This window comes from Bos grunniens, chromosome 13 (genome assembly GCF_055505025.1).
Source record: "Bos grunniens cultivar Pamir isolate PY7600 chromosome 13, Bosgru_T2T1.0, whole genome shotgun sequence".
Taxonomy (NCBI): Eukaryota; Metazoa; Chordata; class Mammalia; order Artiodactyla; family Bovidae; genus Bos; species Bos grunniens.
In genome coordinates, this window is record NC_141177.1 from 72,958,599 (window position 1) to 72,980,459 (window position 21,861).

The following is a 21,861-nucleotide window of genomic DNA, read 5'->3' on the forward strand; positions in this document are numbered from 1 at the left end:
CAAACGTATGGTGACCACAGGGGAAAGTGGGGTGGGGAAGGGATAAATTAGGATGTTGGGATTAGCATATACACACTAGTAGATATAAAATAACCAACAGAGACCTACTGTACAACATAAGGAACTACACTTAATATTCTGCAAGAAGAATCTGAAACGGAATATGTGTGTACGTGTGAGCGTGTGTGTGAGTGAGTGTGTATGTGTATTAGTCACTGAGTCATGTCCGACTCCTTGCAACCCCATAGACTATATAGCCTGCCAGGCTCCTCTGTCCATGGAATTTCCCAGGCAAGAATACTGGAGTGGGTAGCCATTTCCTTCTCCAGGCTGCTGCTGCTGCTGCTAAGTTGCTTCAGTTGTGTCCGACTCTGTGCGACCCCATAGACGTCAGCCCACCAGCCTGCCCCGTCCCTGGGATTCTCCAAGCAAGAACACTGGAGTGGGTTGCCATTTCCTTCTCCAATGCATGAAAGTGAAAAGTGAATGTGAAGTTGCTCAGTCGTGTCCGACTCTTAGTGACCCCATCCATGGACTGCAGCCTACCAGGCTCCTCCACCCATGGGATTTTCCAGGCAAGAGTATTGGAGTGGGGTGCCATTGCCTTCTCCATCTTCTCCAGGGGATCTTCCCAACCCAAGGATTGAACCCAGGTCTCCTGCATTGTAGGCAGATTCTTTACAGTCTGAGCCAGCAGGGAAGCCCCATTTATATAATATACACGCACACATGTACATATATATCTGAATCACTGTGCTGTAGACCTGAAACTAACAGAATATTATTAATCAACTATAATTCAGTAAACACCACCACTTGCTAGGTTTATAAACACTGCATCTGATACCTCCTATACATCTACTTCACAGTAAGAGCCTTAACTCTGTATAAATAGACTACGTTTTGTACAAAAAGTTTTTCCCTGAGAATATGCTACCTTCTAACATTTTAATAGGCAATTACAAGAATTACACCTATTGACAACTGTATTAAGCACTTCTACAAACATTAATTAACTCATTAGCTATAATGATTCTGGAAAGGAAAAAGTTAAAAATATGAGTAAGCTGCAGCCTTTTCGCCAGGTCTTTGGACTCTACTGGTCTTCTTACATCAAACCACATGTTTCTAGTACAAACATATCAATACAAAATAAGCTTCCTATTTCATTCATGGTACATACACTAATGGTAAATAAGGTAAAATTTACAAAGCTCTTAGAAAACTATGAGATTATTTGCTGCAGCAATAACTTTCATTATCTCTCCATAACGTCTAAAATAGTAAGACGGGGAAAATACAATGAAAAACACTTAATAACTATCACTAAATATATATTATGGCATATCTATCACTGTTTTCAAAAGTTCTTTGTACTGAAACAGGACACTCACAGAACAGAGTGCTCATTTTCTCACAAGCAGAAGAATGACACACAAAATGTGGTCTCTGAACTGCCTATAGTTTCCACCTTACCATCAGGGAAGTGAGAAACTAACCTAATGATCAATCGAGAAAGTGAAATCATTACCAAAACCCAGAATATCTATTATTAGTAGCAAGAGTTTCCCCCCCGCCCCCGCCTTGGTGTGTGTGGGGGGTTAGGGGGGCACTTTTATAAGTTGTTCTAAAGAAACAACTTTTTAAAAGTGTTCAAAAGTGCTTTTATAACTGATGTCACAGTTTTTACAAAATGAAAACCAGTACATGATGTGAAAAGGTCGTTGACAGGATATTAAAGAAATGACAGTGGAGCCAAGAACGGACTCTGATTCAGACACTGAAGGTGACGACGTGCGTGGAGTAACCGACACGCTCACTCCAGAGCAGAGGGACTTGGTCGGGTAGCACAGTCGATGGGGGAACACACACGGTCTTCCTTGCCTAAACCACAATCAGGGTCCTGGCTCCTCCGAGATAGTCACAAAGGATTTGAGATCAATTCCTATGGAAAATATTAAAGGCCTCTCCTTGGATGAGGCCATCCTCTGTCACTACCTGACTGCTCTAGACAAATGGATTTGAATTACAAATACTACTTTCCCGAGCTCTTCCCGAGAGCTTTTCGTTGTGGGAGATCTGCTGCTAGGACCTCAGGGATGGGACCCAGTCCATGTTTGAGAGGGATATCAGGTGTGGGAGCAAATTCCTCTGCTCTGAGATGCCACTCGAGAACTCTGCAGAATGAAGGACAACCAACTTCAAGAGTGTCTGGTTTCTACCAACTGCTGGAAAAAAATTCCTGCACCTCTCGAGGATGCCAGTTAACACCTGTCCTTGAGGACTCTGCTGTGAGGGAGAACCCAGCTGGGAAAGCTGGAGCCAGCTCTAAGCTGTTCACGGGGCAGGTGGCCTAGAGGGCTGACGGGCACAGAAGGAGGGGGTCCACGACCCTCAGCCACCTGCCAGATTGAAGGCCAGAGGCAACTTGATGTAAAATTAGGCACGATGGTCCCTAATGGTCCCTCAAGGCAGAAGGATCTGTTGCCTGAGGTGGGCTGAGAGCTTAACCTCCAGTTTCTACACCATTCTCAACCCTGTGGTTTCTTAGGATCTATTGTGTGAACTACTGACGTGACCTCTTCCTCCCTCTGCTCGAAAAAGTGCACCCAGCATGTCAGGATCATACAATTCTTATTTCTGGCCTTATTACTTTGGGAATTTTGAATTTCTTTTATTTTTAACAATGAACCTAAAATTTCCTATAACACTAAACAAAATGACACTAAATAAATGGTACAACACTAAATGGTATTTTTTTTTTAAAAAAAAGGGGATATTATAAATACTATTGATGAAATAGTGTTAGAAATTTGAAATTTTCACCAAAGATTACTCTACCTGATTCAGATTATTTCTCTCAGCCTTCAGTTTCACTTCTACTGCTCGGAAAGTGAGTTCTAGTTGCTGTTTCACCTCAACTTCTTTACTATATTCGTCTTCTTTTCTTCTTAAATGCTCCCTCATTTTTTCACATAACATATCGGCATTTCTTCTATTCTCTTCTTTTTGCTTTAAGGTGAATCTGCCAAATTTAAAGCTCTTCTTAGAAAATCATGAGATTATTCACTGCTGCAATAACTTTTGTTCCATCTTTACAATGTTTAAAATAGTAAACGTGGGGGAATACAATGAAAAGCACTTAATAATGGTCACTGTTTGCAGACAGAGGGTTAAGAATAAAACTGCATACAATTGTTTTCATTTTCTCTTGAGAAAATGGCTACTTTATACATCTGCAGGTGGGAATGTAAAGTAATATAAACTTTGCTAAGAATAGTTTAGAAATATAGATCACAGACCTTTTTTAAGTTCTCATACTTTAACCAAATAATATGATATTATTAAAGATAATGTATTCAAAATAATTAGAAAGGTAGAAATGAATTTATAGAAAAGGTGTTCCTTGCAGTATTAAATAGAATACAGAACAGTGAAAAGCAACTGAAAGTTAATTTGGTAAATATTTAATGGGGTTTCCTTATGGTGGACTTCTGTATGGTCATGAAAATGATGATTTGGAAAAATATACATTAAGTTATTAGAAGCATTCACTGTTAAGAACCTGCCATATTATTTCCAAGAATTTCACACTCCACAATACTAGTGACACTTTCTCCTGTAAAATCCTAGAGGATAAGTTAGTCCTTATAACACGTCTACGTCTCTGCAGTATTAAAGGAAACAACAGTTCATGTATTTCTTTAAAAGCGAGATGTACAGTACCTCAAGCTGCCGAGCTCTCGTTCCCACACTGCTTTCTGATGCTCTAACTGTGACTTTACTTCTTTGGTTTCTGACAGCTCTTTCTGTAGCCCACGAACCTTACTTTTCATTCTGTAAAATTCTCTAAGTAGTTCACAATGGCTTCTTTGAAAACCTACTAATCTTTCACGTGAAAGAATTGTATCTTGAATTTTCAACAAACTAACAGAATCTGCATGATGAAGAAAACAAAGATAGAAACAAAAAAAAATTATGTGAGTAATTTTTGAGTATAAAGGACTGTGCCTTTCACGTTCACTCATCCACGCACTGAACAAGTATTAAGTGTCTAGAACTGGAAGACATTATTCTAAGCTCTGCAGATAAAACAGATGTCCCTGGGTCTTGTTTAGCTTTAAGTCTAGTAGAAGAGAAAGACAAATAAAATAATTATGAACTCAGATAGATACTCTAAGAAAAAAGAGTTCTATGATCACATAACAGAACTTGACATAGACTGGGTCCAGGAAAGATTTCCCTGGGGAAGAGCTGTCACACTGAGAAATGAAGGATGAGCAGGAAGTAGTAAGTGGAGTAGGAAGAGCAACCCTGTGGACAGTCTCCAGCTGCCATATGTTTTTAACCAAGACAGAGTGAACAGCTACTGATTTACCTTCCTGAGTGGAGCGAGCAAAAACAACGCTGACAAAATACATTAAACAATGATTTCATGACAAAGGACTTCAGGGAGTGAAGGACAATGATCCCGGAAACACACCAGGTTAGCCTAAGGAACGCCCCAGCTCACCGCCTGGAGAGAATTTCCAGGGCCCAACACGGGGAGAAGGAACAGAAGCTGAGTCAGCCAGACTCCCTGACAGGAGGTGATGAAGCTGACAGTCTGGTGAAACCAAAGTGGGCAGAAATCACAGCTCAGAACCGCAGAGAGGAGAGAGTGGGACAGAGAGAAAAAGGACCCTGGAGATCTGAGGAGGAGCCCCTCGGGTATTCAGCAGAGAAACAAACAGCGCCCATCTGGGAGAAACCACCTGAGACCAGGGAGAAACCATCTGAAAAGACCATAGGAACCTGTGACTGGTGCTCACTCAGTCCCAGGACTTCTATCTATTCTCATGAGCCAGGCTGGAAAAACTCCTAGGTACCAGCAGAATGAACAGGATAGTCAGCAAGGTCTGGCCTCCAAGGCAGGAAATAATCAGCCCTAGCCTCAGGCCCCCTCTGGATGCACCTAACACATCCATGAGAAGCAAGAGCACAGAAGGAAAACTCTCAACATTTGGAAACTAAATCACACGGACCTAATAACCCTTGGATCAAAGAGGTAATGAAAAGAAGAATTACAAAGTATTTTGAACTGAAGGAAAATGAAAACATTAAGACCAGCAGACATTTTAGGAAACTGACACGCTGATTCTAAAATTCATGTAGAAAGAAGGGTAAAAAATAAAACCACCACCTTGCCATGTGAGAAGGCACCAGTGAAGGCTGATGCAGTATAAGCTATAGGAACTGAGGCCTGGAGTCATGACTGCTGTGAACTCTGGGGCATGGACTTCACTGGCTCTACGTGTAATGTCATGCCCGCCCCAACAGGAACGAGGGGGCCACGTGCCACCACGGCCACCGCAGAGACTGGTGTGGCTCAGAAAAAAAGGGGCAGAGTCACTTCTAGGAGAAATAACACAAGAGTATTTATTTAGAGAGACGGAGCGTCCTCGTCACTTGGTCATGCTGGAGAGCCACCCGAGTTTGAACAGCGAGGGTGCGGCCGAGTCTTCCTCGTCAGCGACCAGCTGCCTGAACAGGGAGCCGGCCTGCCTGGGGTCCTCTGCTCGGGAGAGCGCCGGCGGGGCCGCCTGCCGCTGTGTGGAGGGGAAAGTGCCTTAGCGTCCACCCAGACCCCCGGCCACCCGCCCCCCACTCTGCTCGGGGGTCCACGCGGCGTGCACACGGCGGGTCTGAGCAGCACGGCCAGCTCCCGGAGGGCACTGCTTAGTCCAGATGGAAGAGGACACGCGGCGGACTGAGGGGCTGTGGCGGGACAGCCGACACCGGGAGCGAGGACTGCAGGAAGAGGAGCGTGTGCCTCCTCCCCGTGGCGTGTTCCCCTCGGGGGCAGAGCTGAACGGTCAGCTACCGGAAGGAAAGTGGACACCTGTGGGGAAAGCTAAGAGCACAGGTCTCCGCTCAGGAGCGGGAGGCTTGTGCACAAACTTTCCCCCCTCACACCTTACTCCCATCTCCCAAGTTTTAAAACCTGCTGTTGATTGAGGATTTTGGACCTGACTGGGTTTGATGGCAGGGAATGTGGAAAGGAGACATCGCAAGTACTTTTATCCAACCAGAGAGCAAACAAGGACCACACGCTGGAAGGAAGGGAGCTCTGTGAGCTCTCAGACACACGTGTACACAACACACTTCAGAGACCCCCGGAGGACTCCCACAGCTATCCTAGCAGATGGCAGCTTACGAGACAAGGTCTATCAACAAGAACAGGTGAAACTCGAGGAAACAGACTCCCTACCCGCCTGAGAGAAACTAGAGACGAAACCATCGCTGAAACAGAGCAGTTTTTTTTTTTTTTTTCCCCCAAACAAGTACAGTCGTAGTGCTGGGTTAGCAGTTAACTCTTCTACCCTCTTAATCTTAAACACAAGCTGTATGTAATCTCGGTCTGTCCTGCACATTTTCTACAGCCTTGGCAGCCTGAGAGTCATTTCTACCCTGAGGCTACTTGATAGTGTCAGTGGGCATCTTTTAAAACCTCTCTTAGCTCAAGCTAAAAAAAAATAAAAAATAAAAATAAAACCAGATGAAACTAGACAGTTGTGGCCTTTAACTACGCAGCAAAGAGAAGCAACACTTGGGTTACATGATGAGATCTGAATTTTTAAAAATAGTTAATAATTAAAGTTGCTCTGCAGACCAAGGTTCCTCAAGGTGGAGTGGCAGGGAAAGAAGTTCTGAGATTATTTCAGTTATTCTAGGAGGAAAATGATGCTAACATGACCTTGGGTGAAGGCACAGGAAAGAAGAGTCAACAGAAGGTACAGTGAGTGAGAATGATCACAGGCCTGTGGCGCAGAGTATCCACTCACGTCCATGTTCTTTTAATACAGAACCTACTTCTGAGATGCACAGCACTGTAACACATCCCTGGCTCTAGAGCAGTACTGGATAAGATGCGCATATATCACTACTCTGTACACAAAGAGGCTTTCTGTTAATATTTACACTGCGGTCCTACCTTTATGCCCCAAGCCAAGTGGTTCTACTTGCAACATGGAATTTGTAGAGTAACGCACGTCGTCATCCTCAGAAACAGTCTCAGAAGACTGAGTTAAGTCATCCAAGTGGTTCACATAATTAATTTGTTCTCTGACCTATACATAAACAATATTGTCTCACAATGTCCTTAAAATATGTATAAAATATATTAAGTGTACAGAGGTGATAACTCTCTTTATCAAAGCAAAAACAGACACTTCTTAAAAGAACAGATTTTTATCAAAAGGATAACTTTATCAGTTTCTAAATGATGTGTTCAAAGTAAAGTTCTCCACAACAAAGGAAGATTTTCTATCTTGCCACTATTCCTTTGACAAAGTACTTTTTACTAGGATAATATTTTTTAAAGTTCATTTTTTTTTTCACTATACCTTCTTCTTGTCATATGGTGTTTTTCTCGCAGGCCTAAAAAAACAAATGATTCTTTTCAGGCTAATAGTAAATACTCAAAAATACAAACAATACCTAAACTTTTCTTTTTTAGATAAACTCTGCATCGGTAAGTAATTTTCTATAAAAGGATGCAACAATCAGTAAGAGGAGCATTAAAGGACCAAGAAAATATATCAGTAATATTAATAAAGCATTAAATTTAGATCCAAGGCAAAGGAAAAACATAACGTTACTTGTGTTATGTGATAGAAAGCAGCATACCAGGGTTTTTGCACCTGTCATTTTCAACAAGAACTAATTTTTATGGCACTAAAACCTATCTGGGAGATAGTCCTTAAGTCCTTCTAAGAAAGAAACCCATTTTGAATAACCATGATATTAGCTTTGCGAGGACTTCCTAGGCAACTGCTATGCATTATTATAAGCACTTGACATGTCTTAAAGGCATCTTCATCCTCACAGTCATTCTGGGAGATAGGTATAAGAAGAAATGGAGCACAGAAAGGCTGAGGAACTCGCCCAAGCCCACACAGCACATCACCACAGACCCAGAATTCAAACCCAGGACATCTGGCTTCAAAACTGCTCTTCCAAAATATGCTGAGAAAGTAATATTGAAAAGTCTTCTTAAGTAACATGATGGCGAATGACTCCATAGCATTATTCCATGTCTAGCTATAACTACAAATAATAATTTCTGAATCTTAAAATGTATTTCTCAAAAAATAAAAAGACCAGATGTAGGCAAGTCTGGAAATCTACTTTCAATAAAGATTTGTTTTTCGTAAAGGAATTCATCAATAGGCATCCATTCAACCATTCTGCTGTTTCTTCATGCATCTGACATCCACTTATCGAGCACACAATATGTGTTAATGACACTCTTAATACAGGAAGCATGGTTTTTGTCATTTAGATCTTTATCATCCAAAAGGAATCATCTGTGAAAGATTGTTAATATTTTTTTCTATTTTATATAAACAAAATCTTCCCCTTTTCTCTGCAATCTATAAACAACTATGAAGTTAATATGATGTGAAGTTTCAGAGTACCTTACAAAATCATAGCTACTCACAAAGCTACTATCAACTAGAATCATCAAGGAATTATCAAATCCTATTCAGGATAGCCTAAGTGTTTGTAAATTCACAATTATGGAATTTTTGAAAATCTACGTGTGATCGAATTAACTTAAGTAGTCATCTGCATATTCAATTATATAGGAATATTACACTTCAGAACCAATGAACAAGCCTTTACCATAAAACTATATATGAGCAGAAGTATTATGTGCAATTAGTTTATTGTAATAGCTTAAACGGAGAAGGCAATGGCACCCCATTCCAGTACTCTTGCCTGGAAAATCCCATGGACGGAGGGGCCTGGTGGGCTGCCGTCTATGGGGTCGCACAGAGTCGGACACGACTGAAGTGATTTAGCAGCAATAGTTTAAAGATAATGTCATGCAATCAATAAGCTTTCCAATATTGGAAATGCAAACAAGATTAAATAAACACATCCTTCGCTGGCTCATTTCCAACAGCATACACACTCTAAAAACTCCCTTCTTAACCTAAAACAAGAAACACCTTTGAACTCCACATTCCTCTTCAATTACCATCCAGTTCTTCATGGCCTGTCCCAATAATATTCCCTACGGAGCTGTTTACATGTATTCACTGCAGTTCAGCTTCCAAGGGGACTCTTCACTGGAACAACTTCCAGCCAAAGTCACTGGTCCTCACCTTAACCTTTCAGCAACTTTCAACTATAGTTCATCCACTAGAGTTGAGGAATGCCTTGTCTTGGCCTGTGCAGTGTATTATGCTGCTCTATTTCCAGAAGAAGTACTCAGGGCTAATATTACTTATCCTACAAACAAAGAATTTGTAGAATGTACCTGTCATCATCCTGATTCACTTTGTTTTCATCATTCACGTGCAGCAGACCACCAGTCAGTGAATCGGGCTTTTCAAATATCGGTGCAATGACACAGCCTTCTGGTGTCCGTTTGGCATTGTTCTTTTTCTTTACTTCCTTCCTGTGCATACCAGGGTTGCTACTTTTAAAAAATTCACAAAAAAAGCCAATGTTTTCTAATAATTCAATTGATAAAGAATAAAAAACCAATTCTTGTAAAATTCCAACTCTTGCCCATCTTAAGTCATTGATTAACTCTCAAAACAGTTATGAAGTACCAAACATATGCAAGAAAACAAATTCTTCCTTCAAATACAGATATACAGTTATGATACAATATGATATGTAAGAGTTGACATATGAAAGTCATAAGTGTAATAAGGAAGGATTTATATAAGAAGTGAAGACAGGAGGTCATGAGAAAGAGAAAAGGGAGAAAACCATTCTACTTGGAGATTCGAATGTGAGCACAAACATCAGCACGTGGCATCTAGGTTGTTTCCTAGGAACCTGGAAGGAAAAGTACAAAATACATGGAAGAAAGTAGAGAGATGCATCTGGAAAGACATTGGGAAGAAGCTCAAGGGCTACACTGAAAACCTGGAGTCCACTGCCTAAACACCATGACTCTTAGATGTGGGAGTCATAATTAGATTTACACTATATTTTTTGTGTTGCTTCTAAATATAATCATGGTGACTTTAGGGATTTTCCTGGTGGTCTAGTGCTTCAGAGTCCACTTGCCAATACAGGGGGCACCGGTTCAATTCCTTGTCAGGGAAGATCCCACACGCCACGGGGCAACGAAACCCGTGCTGCACGACTACTGAAGCCAGCACCCTAGAGCCCACGCTCAGCATCAAGAGAAGCCACCACACTGAGAAGCCCAAGCACTGCAGCAGCAAAGACCCAGCGCAGCCAAAAATAAACTAAAAAGAGAATTCACAGAAAAAAGCCACACTTAATTTAGATAATATTTTAAATGACATGAGGTACATGTACCATGAGAGAAGAAATCAAGGAAATATTTGGCCAGAGTGGGGGGAGTTTACTTTTAAACCACCCACATGATGGGGTGACAAGAGCATCATGGCTGAAAAACAGGTGCCTCATCGGCTCTCCCGCCACCAACAGCAATCTGGCTCCATCCATGGACATACTCAAAGTGCTAGGAGAACAAAACTGCCAACCAAGAGTACTCTATCCAGAAAAGGTGTCTTTCAGAAATGAAGGAGAAATAAAAACTGTCCCAGACAAAGCAAACCTGAGGGAGTTCATCACCACTAGTCCCGCCTCATGAGAAACGCTGAAGGAAGTCCTCAGACTGAAATGAAAGGATGCTCATTAGTGACATAAATTTAACTTTACAACACACTGGTTAAGGCAAGTATGCAGTCAACTCCAGAATACTCTAATACTGTAACACGGTGGTATGTTAACAAAGGAACTCTAGTATTGAGGCTAAAGGACAAGAGTATTCAAAATAACTATATCCCTAGTAAAATATAAAATGTGTAAATCACAAACATTAGTTCAAGTTAGAAATTATTTTATAGGAAAATAACAAATGATCTGATGTGAAATATTGATACAGGATTACCTATCAAAATCTTCATTCTCCGCAGCAGGAAACTCCTGGCTGCTGTTTCTTCCACTCTTTCTCTGCTGAATCAATCCACTCTCAGCAGCAGCATCACATTCGTTGTCTGATACTTCCACTTCACTACTTTTGTGCTTCTTTTCTTGAACCTTTAGTGAAAGTTTGACACTAAGAATAATTGCTACTTCTTTATTATAAAGATCTTTGTTTTCAATTTTATTATTTGCTTCAGCGTTTGCCCTGAATTTAAGTGATAAAAACATTTTTGTGCTTATTTTACCACTTACAAGTCACTGAAATTTTTGTAAAATCTGCTCCTTTCTGTTTGAGGAAAAGAAACAAAATTCCCCAAATTTCAAAAATGGCTTTCTTCATAAGATGCAATTATTCACATTCAGTCTTCCCCATCTGACTGGCAGAGACAGAGAAATAAAAAGACAAAGACACAAAATCTGTCCTCTTCAGTCTTTACCACCTGGATTTTCCATTAAACAGCCAGATGTAGAGGATGTGACACCTTAGTGCCTCAGAGACAGAAAGGAAACATTCTTCTTTCTGCACTAAAGCTATTCTTTTCCCTCTGCCTTTTACAATTCTTTTTTTCACCTGGATCCCGGAGATAGCAAAAAAGTGATGGTGTTCACTAAAATATATGAGAAAAAGTTTACCTAAGTTTACCAAAACACAAGGAGCAGAATGAAACTGAGAAGGTGTTAGTGTGGAATTCTGGAATGTAAGTAATGCTTCCCAATTCCACATGCAATAACTGTCAAACCTTACAGCTAGAGGGTATAGAAATAATTGCATACTGTTGCCCCACTATTTACCAAAAACAGCAATAAAATTCAAAAAAGTTCAAGGTTTTGTTTGAAGCCCCTAAAGTGGCTTTCCCTAGCATTTTATGGCACCAAAAGAAATGATACAATTCTGTAACCTTGAATGTGATAAATTACCAAATGAATTCATCAGATTAATCAGATAAGTTAAAAGCGTGACTTTGGCAGAGTATTTTTAAATGCCTTAGTTGGGGATATGGAGAAGGCAATGGCAACCCACTCCAGTACTCTTGCCTGGAAAATCCCATGGGCGGAGGAGCCTGGTAGGCTGCAGTCCATGGGGTCGCAAAGAGTCAGACAGGACTGAGAAACCTCACTTTCACTTTTCACTTTTGTGCTTTGGAGAAGGAAATGGCAACCCACTCCAGTGTTCTTGCCTGGAGAATCCCAGGGATGGCGGAGCCTGGTGGGCTGCCGTCTATGGGGTCACACAGAGTCGGATACGACTGAAGTGATGCAGCAGCAGTTGGGGATAGGGTTCATCTCCTTTTTTTTTTTTTACCGGAAAATACATAGAGGTTTTTATTTTTTTTCCCCTTGTCTATTGTTCAAATTCAGTTAAAGCACCTCTTACACAAAAGAGCAAACAAACAATTTTAAAAACCTATTACTGAAGAAAGAAAAATCTCTCAGCGTCTCAAAACTCAGTTTTCTCCTTTGGAGATAAAGACAATATTTTTTCTTTTTTGCTGTGGTTTTATACTACCTATGGGCTTCCCTGGTGGCTCAAATACGAAAGAATCCACCTTCAATGTGGGAGATGTGGGTTGGAAAGATCCCCTGGAGAAGGGAACAGCTACCCACTCTGGTATACCAAGGACAGAGGAGCCTGGCAGGCTACAGTCCAAGGGCTCGCCAAGAGTCAGACACGACTGAGCAACTTTCACACACACACACACACACACACACACCCCCTATGTGACAAAATCACACATGTCAAAACTTACTACATTTTAGTAAAAAACTTAATGGAAAGGTCTGTCCCAAAATAAACATCTGAGAGTGGTGATTAAAGCCTATGTGGGAGCACATGTATTTGTTATTGAAAAGATCCTGAAGCAGCCGTGCTGGGAATCTAAGAGCCCAGTGACTGTGAAAAGCAGAGAAGATCACACACATTCAACCACAATGAAGAGATTAGAGGGAACACGTGTTCATGTCCCTTCTCTCAGTCACTGCTTTCTTCCCATTCTATGGAAATACAACATATTTAATCTGACAGAGTTAAAGAAAAAAAAAAAAACTGCAAAACCCTAGCTGATTATACTTCTTAAGCAATTTCCCTGGTGCTTATTCAGGCTCAGAAGATCACGTGGTACATAGCTAAATGAGTTTCCCAGTCCACATGAAAGACTGACAGAGACAGAATTAGATATTAGATTGATTGAAGGACAAAAGCCATGAAAATTGTTTCCTGCATTCCTATTATTGTGATGGCAGACAATCTATTTCTACACAATTACCTATTTAGATGACCCCACTTTATTCATAAGTGGAAAATCAAACAGACCAGATCATTGAGAAAGAGAAAAACCAAAGCAAGAGCAAAGGAACCTCTACCTCTTTTGAAAGTTGAATTTTCTTTTTCCAAAGCCAGCAACTCTACTTGTAACATGTCTATTTCATTCTTAAATCTCTGCATATCCTTCTGGAATTCTTCATTTACATACACTTTGGATGCTCTGTGACTTTTCGGTGAAGAATTCCCATTTTCTAAGTCGAGTTCCATGCTTTTATCCTTACTAGCACTACGATTATCCGCATGCAGTGGCTTCTGGAACCAGTCCTGTATTGGTTTGCTTTTCTGATCAGTATTTGTAACAACAGCAGGAGTACTGTGACTTTTTATTTGAATAATGTGTTTCATCTTCCCGGAGCGGACAAGCCACAGACTAGACTGATGTGTCTGTCGGATGTCTAATTTCCAATTAGTAGGATTTTGCCTCATATTTTGTGACATTTGCATATCAAACTCTTATTCTTCTTTCACTTCAAATGTAACTACTGGGTCTGCTCCATTTTTATTTTCTGTATCATTATAAAAACTCTCCTCAATTTTGATAAACACGTGTTCAATGTCTAGTCGATCATTTTCAATGTCTACTTTATTTTCAGTGAAACAAAGCTTTGAAGATGACCGACAAGCATATCCCAGGGACCCAGAGTTTACAGACAATGGAAAAAGTTTTCAAGACTGGGTTCTTTTTGTTCAGGAAATGCTGGGAATACTAGAGACATAGATACTCCAAATGCATCTTTTCCCTCACAATCAAGTAAATTATTTGTCATATTAGGAGATATTTCCTTTTTGTTTACTCCTTTTTTAGGGTTATCACGTAGTGAATCTTCCTCAGGACAAATGGTAATTTTGTATTTCACCAAACTTCTGCTTTAACTCATTTGTGATGGGTTTTAACTTATCTTTCCATTCTAATTTGCCTTGTTTGATACACATTTTCTCATACAGTATTAAACCAGAAATTGAAATTTACAGTTTTACATACCTGTGAATGGTTATTTTCATCTCCATCAGGTTTTTCCTGTGCTTCCTCTGATATCATTTCCAAGTCTAGTTCTGCTGACAAATCTGTATGTTTAGTTAAAATTACTTAGAATGTTTAGATAAAAGACATAATCTTCATTTAAAACGTAGATCTAAAACAGTGTATCAAATGACAGATTAAGTCAATCTTAATCTTCAACTGAATATCTACTTCTTTAAGAAATACTTCCAATGATCTAAAAATTTTAACCAAATCCTTTGGGAAATGCCAGATGTCACCAGGTTACAGGCACACATACAGCTCAAAGATTCAGTCACAGATTCATCCAAACATCAGTGAACAAAACAATCAGAAACCAAACAAAATTTCAAAATACAGGACAGACATATAAAGTCACAATACATTCTCTTCTCTACTTCATAACAATACCTTTTTAACAACATGCCAAGCTTCGACTGCAACATTACTCATGGTTTACAAAATTCCTCTTACTTTTTATGCTCTTGTCAGTTCCTTAATCTGAAATGCTTCCCTGTACTCTTTTGACAAGTTACTTTTCATCTTTTAAGACTCAACCTGCTTTGTGAAATTGTCTTTGATTACAGCTATCTTTCACCAGATAAAAGGTATCTCTTTCCTTGTAGCTACCTTAGTACTTTAAAGATTTTTCTAGTGTATCTTTCTAGATTTTCCTAGTGATAGACACACATCTGAACTGTAAATTATTTCTTCACATGTCAATCCTCTTGGCTCCTAAACTGCAGACGACAAGCTCTTAAAAATCACCTTGGTATATACAGCCAACGGGAATTTGCTGTACGGCTCAGGAAACTCAAACAGGGGCTCTTACCAATCTAGAGGGCTGGGATGGGGAGGGAGATGGGAGGGAGGTTCAAAAGGGAGGGGATATATGTATACCTATGGCTGATTCATGATGATGTTTGACAGAAAACAACAACATTCTGTAAAGCAATTATCCTCCAATAAAGAGGGAGAGGGTGGGATGATTTGGGAGAATGGTATTGAAACATGTATAATATCATATATGAAACGAGTCGCCAGTCCAGGTTCGATGCACGATGCTGGATGCTTGGGGCTGGTGCACTGGGATGACCCAGAAGGATGGTACGGGGAGGGAGGAGGGAAGAGGGGTCAGGATGGGGAACACGTGTATACCTGTGGCGGATTCATGTTGCTATATGGCAAAACCAATACAATATTTTAAAGTTAAAAAATAAAATTTTAAAAAAATAAATAAAATTTTAAAAATCACCTTGGTATAAATAGTCTTTATTTCTTTTATTCAATAATTATTTCTCAGTTTTCTGCTCAGTACTAGATAACAGAGTTTAAAGAAAAATGTAGATAAAAGGTGTCAGGGATGGCTCTTCTGGAGATAATGTCTGAGCAGAGACTTCAAGGGAACAGAGGGCAGGAAAGGGAGAGCACTTAAGGGTGCAGTAAGACGGGGACAGAAGCACACGCACGACAGGGTAGATATTGACCAAGTACAGGGACAGGGACTACCGGAGATCATGGCATCTGGCCCCACCACTTCATGGCAAAGAGATGGGGAAACAATGGGAACGGTGACAGACTTTATTTTTGGGGGGCTCGTAAATCAATGCAGATGGTGACTGCAGCCATAAAATTAAAAGACACTTTCTCCTTGGAAGAAAAGATATGACAAACATTGACAACATATTAAAAAGCAGACACATTACTTTGCTGACAAAGGTCTGTCTAGTCAAAGCTGTGGTTTTTCCAGTAGTCATGTATGAATGTGAGAGTTGGACCATAAAGAAGACTGAATGCCAAAGAACTGATGCTTTTCAACTGTGGTGTTGGAGAAGACCTTGAGAGTCCCTTGGACTGCAAGGAGATCCAACCAGTCAATCCTAAAGGAAATCAGTTCTGAATATTCATTGGAAGGACTGACGCTGACACTAAAGCTCCACTACTTTGGCCACCTGATGTGAAGAGCTGACTCACTGGAAAAGACCCTGATGCTGGGAAAGACTGAAGTCAGGAGGAGAAGGGGATGACAGAGGATGAGATGGTTGGATGGCATCACCGACTCCATAAACACGAGTTTGAGCAAGCTCCGGGAGATGGTGAAGGACAGGGAAGCCTGGTGTGCTGCAGTCCATGGGGTCACAGAGAGTCAGACATGACTGAGCGACTGTACAACAACAACAGGAACAGGTGAGGGGGACATCAACAGCAGTTCAGAATTCCAGGGAAAAGGACAGAAAGAGAGAGAGATGGAGAGTCAGGCAGAAGTTAGGTTATGAAAGCATCAGTGGCGCTTTCAGAGGTCTAGACATTAATGTGCTTTAGAGTGCTTCATGGTCACGTGTGCTTTTGAGATTGGTGACTAAACGCTGAGGGAGGGATGAAACTGAAGAGCACGCAAATAAAACGAGGAAGATGAATCTGAAGGCATTAACGGTGGGGGAAAAAAGGTGATGCAGACCTGAACTGTGGGATGTTTCCAGAAATATTTAGGATATAAAACTTTCCGGGTCTAGTATAGAATCAATCTTTAAGAAACCAATATAAGTACAAATCCTGGGACTCTGAAGGAGGAGATTCTGCTTGATATTTTATAAAAGGTATCGACTGAGAAGAGAAACAATCAACATGAACTGACAGAAGCTGCTTCTATTTATTTTGTAGTTTTCCTATTTCACACCGTCCAGTGTTGGAGGGACTCGTGTAGCCGTTTTATTTGAATCTGTGTTTCCTGGACTTACCAAGCTCACGGAGAAACGAGCAAATGACTCAGTTGTATAGATTAAAAAAAAAAAGAAAAGGACAAACACTTTGAGTTTAGAGCTTGTAGTCACTATTCTAGGAGATAACTGAGAATATTCTGTAAATGCAAAGGTGAGGATAGAAACGAAATAAGTACAGGAGTGTAAAAAGAAACAGTGTATGATTTCTTGCTATAGCCTTGACCACATGACTGATTAAACGCACTAAATTAATTAGTATTTATGGACAACACATTATTAGACATGGTTACTCAATAGATTGGGCATCCTAGTAGAATCAGAATTGATTTTCTGTATACTGCTTTTAAATGATACAGCACTCCTTCAAACCAATATCCCTTGTGAACTCTTAATTCATTACAAATAACAAAACAAGTTGATATTATGTGGACAGAGCTGAGAAGGAGGTACTATGTAGAAAATTTCCCATGATTCCCATTACCACTGGGAAAGCCAATTCTAAAATATATGAAGTCATAGAAAACACAAGAAATATTTTAATATTTGGTTTCAGAGCTGCTTTTGCAATTATACTGAATATAATGATAACGAATCCTTATGAATTTAGAGCTATATAAAAATATTGCTACAAAGTCACGTTTTGAGAAAGCAATCTCTGTCTACTTAGGTCTCCCAACTAGTCCCAGAGTTCTAAATATAATCCTGCTACTCACTCTCAGGTGTATGCTAAATATTAGCCAAAATGAACTTTCGTTCTCCTAACTCTATTATTTATTGTATTACTATGGTCAGAGGGAGAATGCCAACATCTTGCTAAGAGGTATTTACTGGTATTGGCTGCAGGTTGTGTGAAAGGAGTCAACACAAGGTAGATTTTGCCACAAAACCTCTAATTTGGAAGCGTCAGCATGATGGTAAGGCCGTGCCCAGGTGGCGCACGGCTGAGTGCTCTGGGCTTCTGCATTACCTTGTTGGCTTTCTCTGTTTTCTGGCAGCTGAGACTGGCACGGGTCATGGAGCGTGGAATTCCCTACCAGAAACACCACTGCAATATTCCTCTTTACTTCATCTGTTACGGTCATCTGTCCCAATTCTGTGGATGCTGACTGATTTTTGGTCGTTGACTGTGACATCGATGGACACTGATCACCAACTTTCAAACGCCCAGCTCTCTGACAAGTCTCGAGACTGAGGCTCAAAGCAGTAGAAGCCAAATCTGAAAAACGTGAAAACAAAGTCTCCATTTATTAGAATGTGAGTAAGAATACAACTCTGACTAACTGTACAAAGTCTTTCTTCAGAGAATCAGTTCCAAGTCCCCCGCTCCCCTCAGACTCACTAGTTCTTCCCAGCTTATTGTATCTTACGTGTCGCAGTCATGAAAAGATGTTAACTAGTATATCTCATTTCTTCTGTTTTTTAATTTTCTAGTATTATTTACTTTGATTCACTCAACTTCTATTACATAGTCTGTATTCCGTAAGAACTTTACTAATAATTATTTGTTTTCAACATACAAATATTTTATTGACAATATATAAATCTAATTTATTTTACATTTAATTATGCCTTACAATGCTGTATGCTCTAGAGACCATGGTTTTTAAAAACACTTTTAATGAATGGTACTATTTTGCCAACAAGGTCCGTCTAGTCAAGGCCATGGTTTTTACAGTGGTCATGTATGGATGTGAGAGTCAGGCTGTGAAGAAAGCTGAGCGCCGAAGAGTTGATGCTTTTGAACTGTGGTGTTGGAGAAGACTCTTGAGAGTCCCTTGGACTGCAAGGAGATCCAACCAGTCCATCCTAAAGGAAATCAGTCCTGGGATTTCTTTGGAGGGAATGATGCTGAAGCTGAAACTCCAGTACTTTAGCCACCTCATGCAAAGAGATGACTCATTAGAAAAGACTCTGATGCTGGGAGGGATTGGGGGCAGGAGGAGAAGGGGACCACAGAGGATGAGATGGCTGGATGGCATCACTGACTCCATGGACATGAGTCTGAGTGAACTCCGGGAGTCGGTGATGGACAGGGAGGCCTGGCGTGCTGCGATTCATGGGGTCGCAAAGAGTCAGACATGACTGAGCGACTGAATTGAACTGAACTACTTTAATTAATGGTACAAACCTAGACAACATGCAAAGACATCACTTTGTCGACAAAGGTCCATACAGCCAAAGCCATGTTTTTTTTTAGTATCATGTGCGGATGTGAGAATTGGACCATAAAGAAGGCTGAGGACCGAAGAACTGATTCTTTCAAATTGTGGTGCTGGCGAAGACTCTTGAGAGTTCCTTGGACAGCAAAGAGATCAAACCAGTCAATTCTAAGAGAAATCAACCCTGAATGCTCATTGGATGGACCGATGCTGAAACTGAAGCTCCAATGTCTTGGGCACCTGATGTGAAGAGCTGACTCACTGGAAAAGACCCTGATGCTGGAAAGATTGACAGCAGGAGGAGAAGGGGGAAGCAGAGGATGAGATGGTTGGATAGCATCGCTGATTCAATGGACGTGAACTTGGGCAAACTCTGGGAGATGGTGAGGCACAGGTAGGGCTAGTGTGCTGCAGTCAATGGGGTCACAAAGAGCTGGACATGATTAGCGACTGAACACCACCACCAACTGCTTTAATTACAACGAGACGGTCTTCCTCAAATTATCAGTATCTTCAGAACTGATTTTTTAAGCCTTGAATAAACATCATAAACTTATATAGGAAATGATAGCTTTGTGGGTCACTAATGGTCTCCACGTGAAAATAGGATGAGTCTAGGACCACACTGGATCCAAAGAGCACAGAGCTCCATGGGGCAAAAATGATTGCAACACAGAAATATTTGCTTTAAAAAAAAGGAACTGTCGGGTCTTAATTTCTTAAGAGAAGTCAAAGAAACAAGCAAGAAGTGTAAAAGTGAATCTTTAAATCCTGTGTCAGCACAAGGGCCCCTTTATCATTTCACATCCAACCACGTCAATGGTTTCAAATGATGGTTCCCAAGCATACCCTGAGAATCCTGAAGTCCAGACCCAATGGGTCAGGGGGTCTAAGAGGTCAAAACTATTTTCACAATAACACTAAACGTCACTTCCATTCTCATTCTGTTCTGAGTGCACAGTGCTTCAGAGACAGCATATGTGATAGCAAAACTCTAATGACTAATGGAATCAGCCATTAGGATTGTGTGTGTCGTGCTTTATGTGTTTTAGTTTTATCTTCCAGGAGTGTCTGGTGGAGGCGTGGGTCGGCAGTGGCCTGCTGCAGTGTTCACGGGGACACTGAGAGCAACAGTGCAAGCATGGGGCCTTTTGAAGGAGGTCACCATTATCTTCACTATCTCCACCATAGGTTGGCCTCTAGGTCAAAAAACAGGGAGGGAACACAGCCCCGCCCACCAACAGAAAATTGGGTGAAAGATTTACTGAGCATGGCCCCGCCCATCAGAACAAGACCCTCAGTCAGTCTTTCCCATCTGGGAGCATCCATAAGCCTCTTATCCTTCTCTATCAGAGGGCAGATAGAATGAAAACCATAATCACAGAAAACTAACCAAACTGATCACATGGACCACAGCCTTGTCTAACTCAATGAAACCATGAGCCAACCCATGTATGGCCACTCAAGATGGACGGGTCATGGTGGAGCATTCTGACAAAATGTGGTCCACTGGAGAAGGGAATGGCAAGCCACTTCAGTATTCTTGCCTTGAGAGCCCCATGAACAGTATGAAAAGACACAAAGACAGGACACTGAAAGATGAACTCCCCAGGTCAGTAGGTGCCCAATATGCTACTGGAGATCGGTGGAGAAATAACTCCAGAAAGAATGAAGAGACGGAGCCAAAGCAAAAACAATACCCAGTTGTGGATGGGACTGGTGATGGAAGTAAAGTCTGATGCTGTAAAGAGCAATACTGCATAGGAACCTGGAAAGAGGTCCATGAATCAAGGCAAATGGGAAATGGTCAAACAGGAGATGGCAAGAGTGAACATCAACATTTTAGGAATCAGTGAATAAAATGGACTAGAATGGGTGAATTTAACTCAGATGACCATTATATCTACTACAGTGGGCAAGAATCCCTCAAAAGAAATGGAGTAGCCATCACATTCAACAAGAGAGTCTGAAATGCAGTACTTGGATACAATCTCAAAAACAACAGGATGATCTCTGTTCATTTCCAAGGCAAACCATTCAATATCACAGTAATCCAAGTCTATGCCCTGACTACTAATGCTGGAGAAGCTGAAATGGAACAGTTCTATGAAGATCTACAAAACCTTCTAGAACTAACACCTAAAAATGATGTCCTTTTCATTGTAGGGCACTGGAACTCAAAAGTAGGAAGTCAAGAGATACCTGGAGTAACAGGCAAATTTGGCCTTGCAGTACAAAATGAAGCAGGTCAAAGACTAACAGAGCTTTGCCAAGAGGAACCACTAGCCATAGCAAAGATCCTCTTCCAACAAGCACAAAAGAAGACTCTACACATGGACATCACCAGATGGTCAATACCTAAATCAGATTGATTACATTCTTTGCAGCCAAAGATGGAGAAGCTCTATATAGTCAGCAAAAAGAAGACAGGAGCTGATTGTGGCTCACATCATGAATTCCTTATTGCCAAATTCAGACTTAAATTGAAGAAACTAGAGAAAACCACTAGACCATTCAGGTATGACCTAAATCAAATCCCTTAGGATTATACAATAGAAGTGACAAATAGACTCCAAGAGATTAGATCTGATAGACAGAGTGCCTGAAGAACTATAGATGGAGGTTCGTGACATTGTACAGGAGGCAGTAACTAAGATGATCCCCAAGAAGAAATGCAAAAAGGCAAAATGGTTGCCT

General features: G+C 40.8%; 1 protein-coding gene across 1 annotated transcript in view; it reads right to left on the bottom strand.

The window, feature by feature from the left end:
- Positions 1-21,861, bottom strand: part of LOC147361231 (ankyrin repeat domain-containing protein 26-like) — a gene marked incomplete at its 5' end in the record, with an annotated part of 36,252 nt that overhangs the window by 11,600 nt on the left and 2,791 nt on the right. The window contains 7 exon segments of the mRNA XM_086335206.1: positions 2,842-3,025; positions 5,449-5,588; positions 5,648-5,881; positions 10,537-10,651; positions 10,928-11,076; positions 14,268-14,350; positions 17,973-18,221. Of these exon segments, the coding sequence (XP_086191332.1) occupies positions 2,842-3,025; positions 5,449-5,588; positions 5,648-5,881; positions 10,537-10,651; positions 10,928-11,076; positions 14,268-14,350; positions 17,973-18,221 (1,154 nt within the window).